General features: G+C 37.7%; 1 protein-coding gene across 1 annotated transcript in view; it reads right to left on the bottom strand.

Annotated features, from left to right (window-relative positions):
* The window catches only part of GLRA3 (glycine receptor alpha 3), a 126,085-nt gene that overhangs the window by 67,326 nt on the left and 42,941 nt on the right, over positions 1 to 15,818 (bottom strand). Inside the window, exon 4 of the mRNA XM_006770743.2 lies at positions 1,520 to 1,743. Coding sequence (XP_006770806.2) covers positions 1,520 to 1,743 — 224 coding nt within the window. The remainder of the gene's footprint in view (positions 1 to 1,519; positions 1,744 to 15,818) is intronic.

Genomic DNA, 15,818 nt, shown 5'->3' with positions numbered 1-15,818 from the left:
TTATTAATAACACAATGAAAGCTAAGTCCTTCAGTTTTAGAGAGCCAGACACAAATCCAATAGACTAAGTACTATAATACAATTTTGCAGGACAGTATTATTGTTTTTGGCCCTTTATTGAATCAGCCCTCATTTATGCTGCATACAGATCTGAGATTTCTATCTGTATTAACTTCTGAGTTATAGATAATATACTCTTAAGAAAAGTCATAGCATTAGAGCAGCAGTTATAAAAATTATAAAGTTTACCAAATCAACCTCTCATCAGAAACTCCATAGAATTTCCAATAAAATACCCCAAATTTCATTGGCTCTCATTAATTGGCTAACTCCTAAAATATGTGAAGCTTTGATAAAGAACTACATTTATTATACACTAGAGGCCCGGTGCACAAAAATGTGTGCACTTGGGGGGGGGTCCCTCAGCCCGGCCTGTGCCCTCTCGCAGTCTGGGACCCCTCGGGGAACGACTACTTGCTGGCTTAGGCCTATTCCCTGAGAGATTGGGCCTAAGCTTGCAGTCAGACATCCCTCTGGCATCCTGGGAGCCCTCGGGTGATGTCCACTTGCCAGCAGGGAGCAGGCCTAAGCTGCAGTTCCATCTTCCCACTATCTTTTGATTCTTATACTTTTTACAGTAATTTTCCAAAAAGGTTTAAAATTCTCTTGCTTTTACCTGGGATTCACCATTAAGTCATCTATTCATTTGGGAGCATAGGGATAAATTACTGATGAAGCCTGAAATCTTCCTTTATATCTTATGTCACAATGAATTATTCAGGATTATATTAACACATATTAGTCAGTTTTCAGCAATGTGACAAGTGTCAGTTAAGAGTAGAGTGATGTCGCCTTTTCACCCTTAGAAAGTAATGTATGTACTGAAAGGAAATTTATTCACATGAGATAGGAAAATATGAAAAACACAATACATTAGCATGATGTTTGTGTTTTGGTATTAATTATTGTTATATTTTGGTATTAGTTGTAAAAGGCTACATGATCTTCTAAGAATTAACTTCCAAATAACTAAAATGTAAATAAAATCTTTTCTAAAGGATAGTCAGAGAAGTTCAGGAAATCTAAAAAAAATATATATCATTGAAAAATAATTTATGGAAAATGGATCTCAGAGAAACAAATCTCTAAATCTCTATATTTCTTCACCTGTAAATATTACAAGAGTATGATACATAAAAACATACTAGTAATCACAATGTATGATTTGGCTACCATTTCATTTCATTTCATTTGCCCTTAAACCACTCGCCCACCTGGCTGATTAATTACCTAGGCTATTTGTTTAAAAAGCGGATTTCCAAGAATTATTCATACAGTTTCTGGATCTAAAACTTGGGTCTGCTATTGTTGATTAGACATATTTGGAAATAGTACATTAAAGTAACTTAGGTGGAACAATGAAAGCAGTTAATCAAAAATTTCAAAACACTCACTAAAAGCAAATAAAGAAAACCCAACACTTTTCCAACCAAATCAGGAATTTAAGTCTGTAACTCACCTTATTGAATAAAGAACATTTCCATTCTTGAAAATTCTTAACAGTTTGTTGTCTGTAGTAACTTCGTGAAAGTTGGCACCCTTTTCATTGGCAAAGAACAGGTCAGGTTTCCAAATGGAGTCCAACATGGAAGGATCTAGGTCTAAAGAGTCATCCGGATATTCACTATATGCAAGGCGAGGGTCGTTCCATTTCTGACGAAGAAAGATATTCACTCTGTAATCCTGCAATGAAAGAAGGAAAGTGGGGGGGAGGGGACTTCTGCTTTAAAGAGTTTAGAATCTTATGTGCTATTTTGGGGGGCTTCTCTGAATTATAACAAAAGCCACTGACATCCTTGTGAGCCTTCCATCCCACACAATCATCACTCATTACTATCGACAAGAGTCATTTTATTTCTGAGGCTTTCCCTGAGTTTTCAGTGATCTATACGCCTCCAAAGAAGGCCACACACTTTTCTCATACATATGTCTTGTGGTTCTATTCAAAATTCACTCTCCTGGTCTGTCAGAATAAAATATCGGGCTGCTTGCTACCTCACACCTGGAGTAAAATATTTTCAGCTTTGCATTTAGTTTCTAGAACCATTTATTTTAGTGGGTATCTAAGAGCATCTGAAATGCCTCTAGTGAAATTTTCTTGAAAGCTCTCTGTATTGTAAAAATGACCATATATACTTTTTGATAATGAAGACACATATTCTCATGTTTAATATAGTATGCAAATTCTATAAAATAGGTGACTTGGGAAAAATAACAGGGGACTTTAGAGTTATAAAAGAATAATAAAGGCACATTATTGCCAGCAATTCTTTAAGAAGATTTAGCTCATGAGATATCCAAATTAGACCTTTCATGGTTACATTTGAAAGAGAAAGAGTCACTGATTTCAGCCAAATTCTTGTTCACAAAGTCTGGACTAATGTATAAAATAACAGGACTGATAGCTGGGTGTCATAGGTAATGCTTATATCCACATTCTGTGTACACATTACAAATATAACTTTCGCCTTAGATTTTTGAAATGAGCAAATAAACATGTAAATTTGATTACAAGCATGAGTAATGTGAACATTTTTAGAAAGCTTCATTTGCGTGAAAAAATGGGTTGAAGATATTCAGAGAAACTGAACACTAGTTTTTATCTATTTTTTTATTCCTTGAATCCCCAATTATTACTTGTCAGAATATAGTAGCTAAGCAATCACAAAGGATGCTTCCATAATATTAGACCCGGTAGATGGCTTACCTTGCAGGTAGATCTAATTTAGAGTATGTAGTGAATGTAACAAATCTATATGTTCCCTTAGTCATTTTTTTGTGCACCGAGTCCTCTATCTTCTGACTACAGCTGATGTTACACACCAAATAATATATTTTCTGCCTGCTAGATGCCCCATGTATCTTCAAAAGTACCAATGGAGCAGAGTTCACATCAGCTTCTTTCCATAAAGCTTACGATAGTGTGGAAATCTTACCAACCGTAAGGGTATGTAGAACCTATAAATGGAAATATATGAGCGAGCTCCTACCAGACAAGGACAGGTCATCCTCTCCTGGCCTAGAGTTCAGAGTACCATGAAGCACACCTCCACGGTGACCAATTCTTGGGTCCCTCACCATTCTGCTGTCTGTGCCTCAGCCCTAACCACCACCAAAAGTTGGTAATTAGACTAAAGTCAGTTTCTCTCTGCCTTACCTACAGGAGAAGGCTAAAGCAAGACAAGTGATACCTGCCAGGGGAAAAAATAACTGACTAGTAAAGAATTTTCTTTTGGACTGGACCCGGTAGATGGCTTACCTTGAAGTATTTTTATGCTGTAACTAATTTATTAACTGAGAACACTCTGTAGTCATTCAGACTGTGCGGCTAAAATAAAACGAATTTTAAGCTCAGCATGTGTAATAAAACTTGGCTCAACCTCTTTATCCCTATGTTATTGATTTAGTGATAAACTTTATAAACCCGATCTCGGATCTTCCAGGAACACTCTTTGCTCTAAGAGTGAGCTAAAAAAGCCACCGAGTTTCCTTCAAGAACAAAATCAACTGTCAGCTGTAGCCAAAGCCAAGTGTTCACCTGCATCCACTGTGCTCTTTCTTTCAATAGCCAGAAATATCTTTGTTTCTGAACACATTTAAGTATTTGATTTAGGGCCAGCGGCCAAAGCAAAACTCAAAAATAACTATCTCCTGAAAAACCAGAAACTTACGTTTTAACACTCCTCATAGTTGGGTTTTGCCCTGCTTGCAAATGAGCATTATACTGAGAAACTTCTCTCTTACACAACCAAATTCAGCATTTCAAAAAATAATTTTTAAGGCTGATTCTTTACAGCCAACATATCCTATTTATACCCAGCAACCAATTATAGTAATTGCTTTTGAATCCTGATTGTGAAAATGTGCAAAGGGTACATACAATGACATAGTAAAATAATACCACCTTTAAAGAAGTCCTTGCAACGCAATTTGAAATAACTTGCTTATAACAGAAGACCATGGACTGGAGAAGGAAACAGCTTTGCAAAATAGAAACTAATGGATGTGTGTGCAGCATATGCAAAAACATCTTAAATGGACTTATGTAGAACAGTTATATGTGAGTAAAAAAAGGCAGTAATAAATATGAGATAATACATACTGAGAGTGAAATCAATATTTATAGTTCTCATTTCTAAAATCTAGAGATATTTTGAATTCATGACACTTATATGGAATCATAATATTTTAGGACAGAGATATTAATGGCCTTCAGAATCATGAGATATACATTTGTGTTGTTTTAAGCCACTAAATTTGAATCTGTGGCAATTTGCTAGAGCAGCAATAGCCAACTGATGCATTTATATTTTTGAATGGATTTTAATACATGCGCATTCTCATTTTTTAAAGAAATCCCTAGAATAATACATTATTTTTGTCAGTTAGTCTAGAGCAGTGGTTCTCAGCCTGTGGGTCGCGACCCCTTTGGAGGTCGAACAACCCTTTCACAGGGGTCGCCTAAACCATCGGAAAACACATATATAATTACATATTGTTTTTGTGATTAATCACTATGCTTTAATTATGTTCAATTTGTAACGATGAAAATACATCCTGCATATCAGATTCATCACAGTAGCAAAATTACAGTTATGAAGTAACAATGAAAATAATTTTATGGTTAGGGGTCACCATAACATGAGGAACTGTATTAAAGGGTCGCGGCATTAGGAAGGTTGAGAACCACTGGTCTAGACGGTAGAACATTTAAGGCAACATCCCTGGATTCCTAGCCAAATAGAAAAATTAACTCAAAATTCTTCCTTTTTTTAGGAGTCCTAATCAGAGATACTGGCTAATTTCAAAATGATCAGAAAAATAGCTTTCTTTTCTCAAAGAAATAAGGACAAAGGGCAAACTCCCTGACAATTACTTTGTTGGTTTACTTTTGTAAGATTTTCTATTTCTGAAGTACTACACAACATAGGCTTACCATGCATCACAAAGTGCAGAATACTAATACTCAGCAGTGGAATAATTGCTCCTAATGACATCTCCATAATATGCCATCTGCTCTATGATCCCCACCCACCACAGGCAGGGTGGTCGGCTGGGGCCACTGACTGAAATAATGGCCCATTGGGCAAGTGCCTTTCAGTTCTCAGTTACTAAACCAACAGGGGGAAAAGCCATCTTATAAGAACTATTTAGAAGCTCAGGAAGGTTATTTCAAATCTCTCCTTGACTGCTTCATTATCCATATGTTTATATATTCTCTAGAAAAGGGCAGCACCATTTTAAAATTATGAAAATTTTTTTAAAGGAAACCTAGTTATGTACCAATTATGGAAATACGAAGTTAAGAATTCACAAAAAGTAAAGTAGACTCGCAAAAAAAAATTGTAGCATATTAATTATAAACAAAATGCATCCTTGTTTTTTAGAACTTGGGAGCGTTTTTATAATAATTGTTTTTAAAGGAGATAATCATTATTAAAATTCATCTAATTTATTAGGATTGGTCAGAACAAATGTGTGTTGAATAAGTGAAATAACATTCTATATGTCTCATCCAGTAAACTCTGTTTAAATGTAAGATTGATTCTAGTCCTTTCAGGATGCTATAACAAAATACCATAGACCAGGTGCCTTATAAACAGTCAACATTTATTACTCGCTGTTCTGGAGGCTGGAAGTCTGAGATTAGGGTGCCAATAAGTATGTGAGGGTCCTCCTCTGGGTTGCAGACTTCTCATTGTGTTGTCCCCTGGCAGAAGGTGATAGGCGCTCTATGGGATCTCTTTATGAGAGCACTAATCCCATTCATGAGTGCTCCAATCCTCAAGACTCAAGCAGCTCCCGAAAGTCCCACCTACTAATACCATGCCTTTTGGGGGGACTAGGATTTTAACATATGAATTGAGGGGGATGACAAACAAGCAATAGCAAGATTGAAAATTAAACCACTGGCAAAACAATAAAAAGATATACAGTTGACTCTTGAACAATACAAGGAGGTAGAGTGCCAACCCCCGTGGTTAAAAATCCGGGTATAACTTTTTACTCACCCCAAACTGAACTAGAGACAGCCCTTTGCATCAGCACATTTTGCATCCACAGGTTTTGCATCTGCACATTCAACCAACCGAAGATCAAAAACAGTATTTTCCATCTGTGGTTGGGAATCCACGATCGGAAACAGTAGTTGGGAATGTGTAAATACTGGTCTTGATCCTGAGTTGGTTGAATCCACTATAGTAAGGGCCAACTCTATTGAAAAGCCCGTGTGTAAGTGCACCCACTCAGTTCAAGACCATGTTCTTGAAGGATCAGCTCTATTCCATTCAGAACACTGTGCAGTGCCTAATTTCTGGAAAGGTAAACTTGTTCATTGGATTATTATTCCTTAAGTCAGTAGAGATTTATTCCAACTAATATCATTTATTCAATTTGGGAATTCCTGGATTTAGAGCTAAAGGCCTACACAGAGCCAGTAACTGCTTCCTTTTATTGAAAAAATAATAGTAATTTATGCAGCTCTATGAGTGTAAGGTAACAAGTTATTCTCAGCCTTAATGTGCTCATGGCAGTGCTCCCCAAGACCGCACTTATCTAGAGGTGCCCGTCTGCCTCCCAGTGCTCACTTCGTGTATTCCTACTCAATTCTTCTTGGCAAATTCCAGTTCTCAGCCTTCTCACAAACAGGGCTAGACAGCCAGGAAGAATGCGCTCGCTCTCTCTCTCTCTCTCTCTCTCTCTCTCTCTCTCTCCTTCATAGCAAGTTGTGCCAACAAACCTATAGCTAAGGGGTGTTGGGGGTGGGGGGGGAGGAGAGGGCTGACATGATTACCTGCCTCATATTTCTGCCCAAATCAGTTCCTAAACTTTTATACACTTCATTTTGTATTTTAACAAGTAGGAAAAGAAAGCTTATATGCTTCCTCTGGTTTAGGCAACATAGACTTGGAAATTCTGCTACTAGTACTTTCATTCATGACCCCAAATTTATATCAACATTTATATCCAACATAAAATGTGCTCACTTGTTTGGATTGGCTGTTAAAACGAACATAACCATTTTTTTACACAAAGCACTTACTAATTTGCAATGTATGCATTTAATGACACATTGGGCAATGATCCTCTTATAAAGCAGTTATTATTATTTATTTGGGGGGTTTCCATTAAACAATTGTTCCATTACTGGAATGTATGATTTGGATCATAAAAAGAGATTTTGGAAAATAAACTATTATTTAGTCTTTGTAACATCCTATTTTCAATGCTACAACAGCTCTTCAAATCAAATAGGAAATTCTAAGAACCCACTATTAGAAAAAATAATTTTTCTGAGGATAGCTGAGACACACTTTATACTTTCAAGGACGGGGAATCTATAATAATAAAAGCGTAATATGCTAATTAGACCTGACAGCCAAACAACATTCTGGATGATCTTCTGGATGAAGCTGCAGTAGCGGGGGCCAGGGCAGAGGTGGTTAGGGGCAATCAGGCAGGCAGGCAAGCAGTTAGGGGTAATCAGGCAGGCAGGTGAGCAGTTAGGGGCGACCAGGCAGGCAGGCCAGTGGTTAGGGATGATCAGGCAGGCAAGCAAGAGGTTAGGGGCAATCAGGCAAGCAGGAGAGCAGTTAGGGACAATCAGGCAGGCAAGCAAGTGGTTGGGGGTGATCAAGCAGGCAGGCAGAGTGGTTAGGGGTGATCAGGCAGACAGGCAGGTGAGTGGTTAGGAGCCAATGGTCCCAGATTGCGAGAAGGATGTCTGACTGCCAGTTTAGGCTCGATCCCCCAGGGATGGCTGTGGGATCGAGCCTAAACCGGCAGTTGGACATTCCCTGAGTGGTCCTGGATTGTGAGAGGGTGCAGGCTGGGCTGAGGGATCCCACCCCTGCACGTATTTCATGCACTGGGCCTCTAGTAGTACCATAAAATAATTTTTGAAGATCTTCCAACTAGTGTGTTTCTTTAATGTCTGGTGTAAACTGGTAAACTGTGTTATGTATCTTATCATGTGTGCCTTTTTTTCTTTACTTTAAATTTGGTCAAATATCTACATATAATCTTTACCATTAGTGACATTTAGTACATTCACAATATTGTGTAACAATCACCCCTATTTATTTTCCAGAACATTTCATCACCTCAAAAGGAAACCTTGTGCCTAAGCTGTCACTCCCCATTCCCCCATCCCTCCAGCCCCTAGCAACCTCTAATCTGCTTCCTATCTCTATATATTTGCCTACTCTGAATATTTTATATCAATAAAATCATTTGATATGTGGCTTTTTGTGTCTGGCCCTTGTACTTAGCATTATATTTCCAAGGTTTATTTTGCATCTTTTTAAAAGTGTTTTTAAGGACATAGAGATTATCTGTTTAATATACCAAAAAAGTTCTCATTGGGAGAATTATAAATGTAAGTTGATATAATTTCAAAGACAAATGTTTTTGGAAATAAATATCATATATAATAATATGTAAAATCACAATCCACAATCAACATAAAGGATGAAGTTAATAACTATTATTAATTGAATAATTACTAACTTTTGGGCCTGAAGCTGCATGCCTTAAATATAATTTGAAATTAGAAAAATGCTGATTTAAAATTTGCCTTGTTGCCCTAACCAATTTGGCTCAGTGGATGGAGCATCGGCCTGCAGACTGAAGGGTCCCAGGTTCGATTCTGGTCAAGGGCATGTACCTTGGTTGCGGGCACATCCCCAGTAGGGGGCGTGCAGGAGGCAGCTGATCGATGTTTCTCATAGATGTTTCTAACTCTCTATCGCTCTCCCTTCCTCTCTGTAAAAAATCAATAAAATATATTTTTTAAAAATTTGCCTTGTGTTTAAGTTTTCAGGAATATATTTAGACCTAATAGCTTCATCTTACATTACAAGTATTTTTCATGATAGCAAAATCTAACACTGTCAGAGCATCTTCTAGTTGCTTCCCACCAATCAGAATCAGGTCTGATTTTACTATTGTATGTAACTAGAGGCCCAGTGCATGAAATTCATGCACAGGAGGAGAACCTCCCTCAGTCCAGCCTGCACCCTGTCGCAATATGGGATCCCTCAGACATCCCTCTCACAATCCGGACCACTGGCTCCTAACCATTTGCCTGCCTGCCTCACCTCCCGTAACTACTCTGCCTGCCGGCCTGATTACCCCTGACTGCTTTCCTGATCGCCCCTAACTGCCTCTGTCTTGGCCCCCTCCACGGCAGCTTCCTCCGGAAGGACATCTGGAATGACGTCCGGAAGGTCGTTCAGCTGTCCAGTCTAATTAGTATACTACGCTTTTATTATTATAGATTTGGGACTAATATTACATAACTGACTAATAAAGGTAGATTTATTCTGAGCCTATATAACATCAAATATTACCAAAGTAAATAAATTGTACAAACTAGGTTTCCTTACCTTAAGTGTTTCCAGTTTAAATATACCAAGATTTTCAGTTGTATACCTACAGATTTTTAAATTATAAACCTATATCTGTTATTTTGTGGTAATCTTCATACTTCCCTTCATAATATTAATAATCTATTAAATCACATTTTAATGACACTTAGCAGCTTGGATTTGGGGGGAAGACATGGTTTAATAAATAAAAGCAAAGGAATAGATGTTATTAGCAAAGGATTTTTATTGTATTTGTTCTTATATTGTCTTCAGTAGAAAAAAATGTTCACACAAATAAATTATTTCAATAAGTATTTTCAAATTGTTCTTAACACTGAGGCTTGTTACCATATCACACTTTCACATTTTAATTAATGTTTAAATTTCCAGTGGTTTTTCTGAAAATCCTTTATAGTCTTTTGGCAAGCTTTTGATTCATGAGGGCTCATATTGGATATTATTTACTGATACAGGATGAATATTAAAGGAAAAAAACTCCCATTTGAAAAGTTTTAGTGAGTTAATTATTATATGTTCAAGATGAAATTAAATTGTATTTAGAATGAGTTTTCCTTCTGAGCAATCCAGATAATTTTTAATTAGCCATTTGTTGATTTGGAGATTTGCCAGGAAGCTGTGTGGGGACTATTAACTGCATTTTAAAGCTGTAGAGGAATTAACTTCTTTTAGAAACAATTATTGCAGCCTTATTTAGGATAATTCTTGAGAGTAATCGATAAAATTTTGCTTCTTCTGCATCAAATGAAATAACCACTTTAAAAATCTACAACTTGTTCTTAAGTAAATTACCTAAATAGTACATATGCAACCCACCAAAATCAGAATTAAAAGAAAATGTTATCAATCATTAGGTATTTTACTTCTTGGTAGACAGCACCACACATTTTAATATTTCTATATTTACAGATATCTGGGATTATGCTGACACATTTAAATGTATTTGGGTATAAGGTATCATCACAGGCAAAAGATAAGTGTCAAAATTCCTTAAGTTTTGCCCTAACTGGTTTGGCTCAGTGGATAGAGATTCGGCCTGCAGACTCAAGGGCCCCAGGTTCCATTCCGTCAAAGGCATGTACCTTGGTTGCAGGCGCATCCCCATTAGGGAGTGTGCAGGAGGCAGCTGATCGATGTTTCTCTCTCATCGATGTTTTCTAACTCTCTATCTCTCTACCTTCCTCTCTGTAAAAAAACAATAAAATACATTTTAAAAAAATTCCTTAAGTTTTTACTTTTCATAAAATAGTTGGCAACCTGTGGGTGTGCTTTTCTATTTGAATTTATAAATCTGAGTACATGCATACTTTATAAAATGCAAATCTTATGGTGGTTTTAGCACAATGTAGATGATAAAACTTTCAGGAACACTTAAATGTGATTATTTTACTTCTACATTATAGTTTTGTCCTGGTCCATTTCTGAACCTGTTGATATATTGTTTCCTCTATAAAATTATCTTTCTATTTATACTGGGATATTTTCATGATGGAAAAATTATTTTAACTGATGAGAACATGTGGAATAAATTGTCTTTACCAATCCCATTTTATAAAGCCAGGAACAAAAAGTGAGATCTCCCTAATTTCCATCCAGGCCTTAAGCTCTCACTGCATGATACACAATATACTGCTTACAACAAATGATATCATCTCAAAATCAAGGTCTCTTTGAAGTTGGCAGATTATTTTCTCCCAGGTACTATGCTCACCCCAGCTGAATTCCACTGAGTGACTTCTGTTGTAGCCATGTACAAAAGGCCCAGGAGACCTGCCCAAACCCCTGACCTACAAAATTAGGAGCTATACGAAAATATTTGTTTTTATAAGATACTCAGTTTGGGGGTAGTTTGTTATGCAGCAACAACCAAAGTAGATTTGGTAACTGGAAATGGGGGCTGCAGTAAGAAAATAACCCAGGTGCAATGGACTTTGGGACCAGGCAACCGGCAGAAGCTTGAAGGTTTTGGAGACTTTGGGGATAGCTGAAAGGATGAGGAGGAAATTGTCATTAGAGGATAGAAAAAAAAAACAAAATAACCCCAACACCTTTGTTTTGTGGTGGCAGAAAGTTTGGCAATACTGTCATCTCAATAATGTGGGAAATAGAAAATGCAACTAATGGACTATTGTATTTGGCTAAGGAGATTCCAAGCAAAATCTCACTATTTTAATGGACTCAGGGTAAACATCTCAAGGGTATGGCTGTGAAGCCCCTGTGTAGAGTTCAGAAGATTGAAAAGTTACTTCATAAATTTTCTCAACCAGAGCAAAAGGTTTCTATGCATTTCAAGAGTGTTTTCACACAGAATCTTAACTTCCAGTCCAAGGTAGAGAAGCTCACAAAATGATCACACACATAGGAAGCCCACAGAAATGGTAAGAGAATTCAATTGGTAGAAACACCATCAGCAAGGAAGGGAGAGGGAGAAAGAGATAGAAACCTTAATAATGAGAGGGAATCATTGATTGGCTGCCCCCCTCAAGCCCCACACTGGGGATCAAGTCCGCAATCCAGGCATGTGCCCCTGGCTGGAATCAAACTTGGGACCCTTCGGTCCACGGGCCAGCACTGTATCCACTGAATCAAACCTGCTAGGGCACATCCCCACTCACTTTTTAAATGGGAGTGTCTATTGCAGTTATCCTAGGCTTGCATCACCTTTGCATGTTGACTGTATGTGGGGTTGATAACCTGCCTCTTAAATTAACAGATCGTTTGATCAAGAGGAAACATAATCAAGCTCTTCTCTTTTGGAGCTTGATGTTAACTTAGACCCGAGAGCAAGAGCCCGGGTCTTCTTTCTTTTTTTTAATCCCTCACCATGCATCTGAAGGAGATGTTTTCATAGATTTTGAGAGAGGGGAAGGAAGGAGGAGGAGAAGGAGGAGGAAGAGGAGGAGGAAGAAGAAGAGGGGGAAGAGAAGGAGGAACATTGACAGTAGGAGGGATGGAACCCAAAACCCAGGTATGTGCCCTGACCAGGAATTGAACCATGACCTTCTGGTGCAAGGGATGGCATTCCAACAAACTGAGCCACACATGCCAGGGCAGTGAAGTAGTTTCTGTTTCAGCCACTGAACACCAGTTGGACCACCATTTGTCACCAGTGGTAAGCTGCAAGAATGAGAACCATGGACTGTTTGGCCTGCTTGTCTTTGAAGGTCATGTATATTTCAATCCTTGAAGGAGAGAACACTAGTAGTGCATAGAAACCAGTGGTGATATTTATGAAAACTTTTACCTATGACCATCTAAAGTGAAGTATATCATCTTGCAGACCAAGTGCTAAAAGTCCATAGCAAAATATAATGTCATAGGCATAAAGGATTCAAGAAATGAGAAGTGAGCTGCCTGCTTTTGTCTATACTGGGAGTTAAAAGAAAAAAATATCCAGCTCAGAAATTTAAATTTGTAGGTTAAGGTATGGCTGGAGAGCCAGGGATTTGTCATGGTTTTTCTCAAAGAGTAGCTTCTGTAGCTTCAGGGGTAAGGATTGTATGGTTGAAAATTAGAGTCAAAGGATGGCCCTCTGGGCTACTAACCTAAAAAGTGCATTATATTCACTCACTTGCAGGGTTACATATGTGAATGTTAGGGTCCAAATGGGAGAGAGTGAAATTTCTGGTATTGGAATGATAAGACTTGGGAGGATTTGTAAAACTCCAAGCATCTGTAACCTGCAGCATGTTTTTGAAAATAGTACCACCAAGCCATATCCTGGCTTATGGGGGTGGGAATGGAAACAGGCAGGGGCCAGGTGTCTGGGCCCTGGCATCTCTCTCCTGGAAGCTTTACTAATAGACGGGTTGACCTTCAAGTTCTTGGTGAAGTTTTCAGGAAGTTCTTAAAAATGTCTTGTGAAGAACTTTCCCTCTCAGGAATCTACCTGAGGCACAATTTCTTCTTGGTAAAAAAAATTACTCTTATACAACCTTAACAAGGAAAAAGAGAAGCTTATCTATCTATCTATCTATCTATCTATCTATCTATCTATCATCTATTGACTGATTTTTTAGTAAACTACACCTTTACAAGACATTCCTCTGGCTAAGCCATGATAATAATGTCTTATGTATTATGTGTATTTCATAAAAATTTGTTGCCACTGGGCCAGGCTTGAGGATGAACTCCATGGGAAATCATTTTGAGAATGGTTTTATCAAATAGTGAAAGATATGATGCAATGCTGGTTATATGAGTAAAATGAAAACATTAACATTATCACAGAAGCAGAAAAGGAAACAAATCTGACCCTTGTGTCAAACATGGAAAATAAATTTGAAACACATCTGAATGTACTTGCAGTTAGTATAGGTGTGTGGCGGGGGGAGGGGGCACACATAAAGTTTGGAAAATAACATCTTATAAAAAGGAAGATATTCATATGTTAATAAAGAGAGAATATAATTTAGTCTCCAGTCCACATGTATGAATAGTTTTGCAAATAGCCAGAGGGCATAAAATATATCTCTTTTCCCTAAGAACACCCAGTGCTTCTGACCTATTTTCTCCTGTTGTTCCATATGCTACCAAGCAATGAGGATAGAAATATTGACCTTGGGCAAGTGTACTCAGGTGCACCCCTATAAATATGGACTTTGGAGAACACATTCTCAGATAGAACAATATTTTTCCCAAGAGAGCGAGCAATAATTGGTTCTCGGTGGGTGAAAAATATCTTACTCCTTGTATGTATAATTCAAAGATCTACATAGAGTATATAAACAGATATACACTATAGAGGAAGTATTAAAACTTCATGGAGAGGGCAATTACGGGGAAAAATGTCAAAAAAGACTCCTTAGAGAGGCATAATGAAAAAAAAAATGGTTGAGAAACACTGCCTTGGAGAAAAATAAAGCAAAAAAGGAATGCAGAGCATATTCACTTCTGCTGTCAAGTTTTGATTAATCATATTTAATTTTATAGTGCATGGGTGAGGAATAGCAATTATCTTTAGAGCAAGTTAAAGTATGATAAAGAGTGAAATATATTTAGAATAAAAATTTTCAGCCTCTGGGGCTGGGTGAAAAAAATGAGGATTAAGAAAAAATAAAAAAAGAAACTTATAGACAAAAGCAAGAGTATGGTGATTACCAGAGGGAAAAGGGGGAGAGGGAGGTAGAAGATGGTATAGAGGGGATTAATGGTGATGAAAGGAGACTTGACATTGGGTAGTGAACACACAATACAATATATAGGTGCTGTGTTATAGAATTGTATACCTGAAAACTATATAATTTGGTTAACCAATTTCACCCCAATAAATTCAATTAAGAAAGAAAAATGTTTAGCCTTTTTAGTAGCTGCTTCTGGGATAAATGTTTAACAAATGTATTATACAACGTATATTAAAATAGTAAATGATTGTCAAAAGACTGAGTGAGTGGAAACCCCAGGAAGCTCTAATAAGGATAAGAAATGACTCTAGAAAAAAACAAAACAAAAACAAAAACAGTAAAAGAACAACCTAAAGCAAACAAAATGGCTCCCACCAAAGAAAAGGGTTAAATCTTATCAGCTTAGAGAGGGGTCTGGCTGTTCTCTTATTACTTCTGGGGGAGAGTCACATGCCAGACCCTGGATTCCTGGAAGTCTGTAAGTGAAGCCAAATCCTTGCCTAATACCATTAGGGGGATGGAGGCAACTCCAGTGGAGAGAGGAGATGAGAATTCTGTTAGGGGAAAGCAGAGAGGAATTCTTCACTAATTCTGAAAGCCTGTGGAGAGAAGAATTCCAGTAAGGGCTGAAAGAAGCAAGAACTCCCAAATGTCTTCCCTACCCTGAGAAGAAAAATAAGTCTTCATTATCACCTGTACATAAATGGAATGGGTTTCACAGATAAAGGTTGCCCAGGACTTATCTGTGAATATGTGCAGTTTATCTGCTTAATGTTGATATATGTTATAAGCTGATTTTTGTTAATTAAACCTAAAGAGACCTTTGTGGCAGGATTATTTGTCTTAGGCTTTAGCTAGTCTCTGGAGTGCTGGCAATAGTCCAAGAAAGTCCTAAGGAGAGTTTTAAGAAGACGGTGTAGATTATAGTAATACATACGTGCTAATAAGTCGGTTTCCTCATACTCTCCCATAAAGCAAATAGTTTGTTCTCAAGCCTCCTTGATGAGATCGAGAGAAAAACAATCTTTCTTATATTTTTAAAACAAAAAGTACTAAACTTGAAGTACTAAACACACATGCACACATACACACACACACACACACACACACACATTATGCTAATAAAAGGGTAATATGCTAATTAGACCAGGCGTCTTCTGGACATCCTTCTGGACCTCCTTCGGGACAAAGCCACAGTGGCGAGGGCCAAGGCAGAGGCGGTTAGGGGCGATCAGGCAGGCACCAAATC

Source organism: Myotis davidii, unplaced genomic scaffold (assembly GCF_000327345.1).
Source record: "Myotis davidii unplaced genomic scaffold, ASM32734v1 scaffold404, whole genome shotgun sequence".
In the NCBI taxonomy this organism is placed as follows: Eukaryota; Metazoa; Chordata; class Mammalia; order Chiroptera; family Vespertilionidae; genus Myotis; species Myotis davidii.
This window is presented reverse-complemented; position numbering and strand designations above follow the sequence as displayed.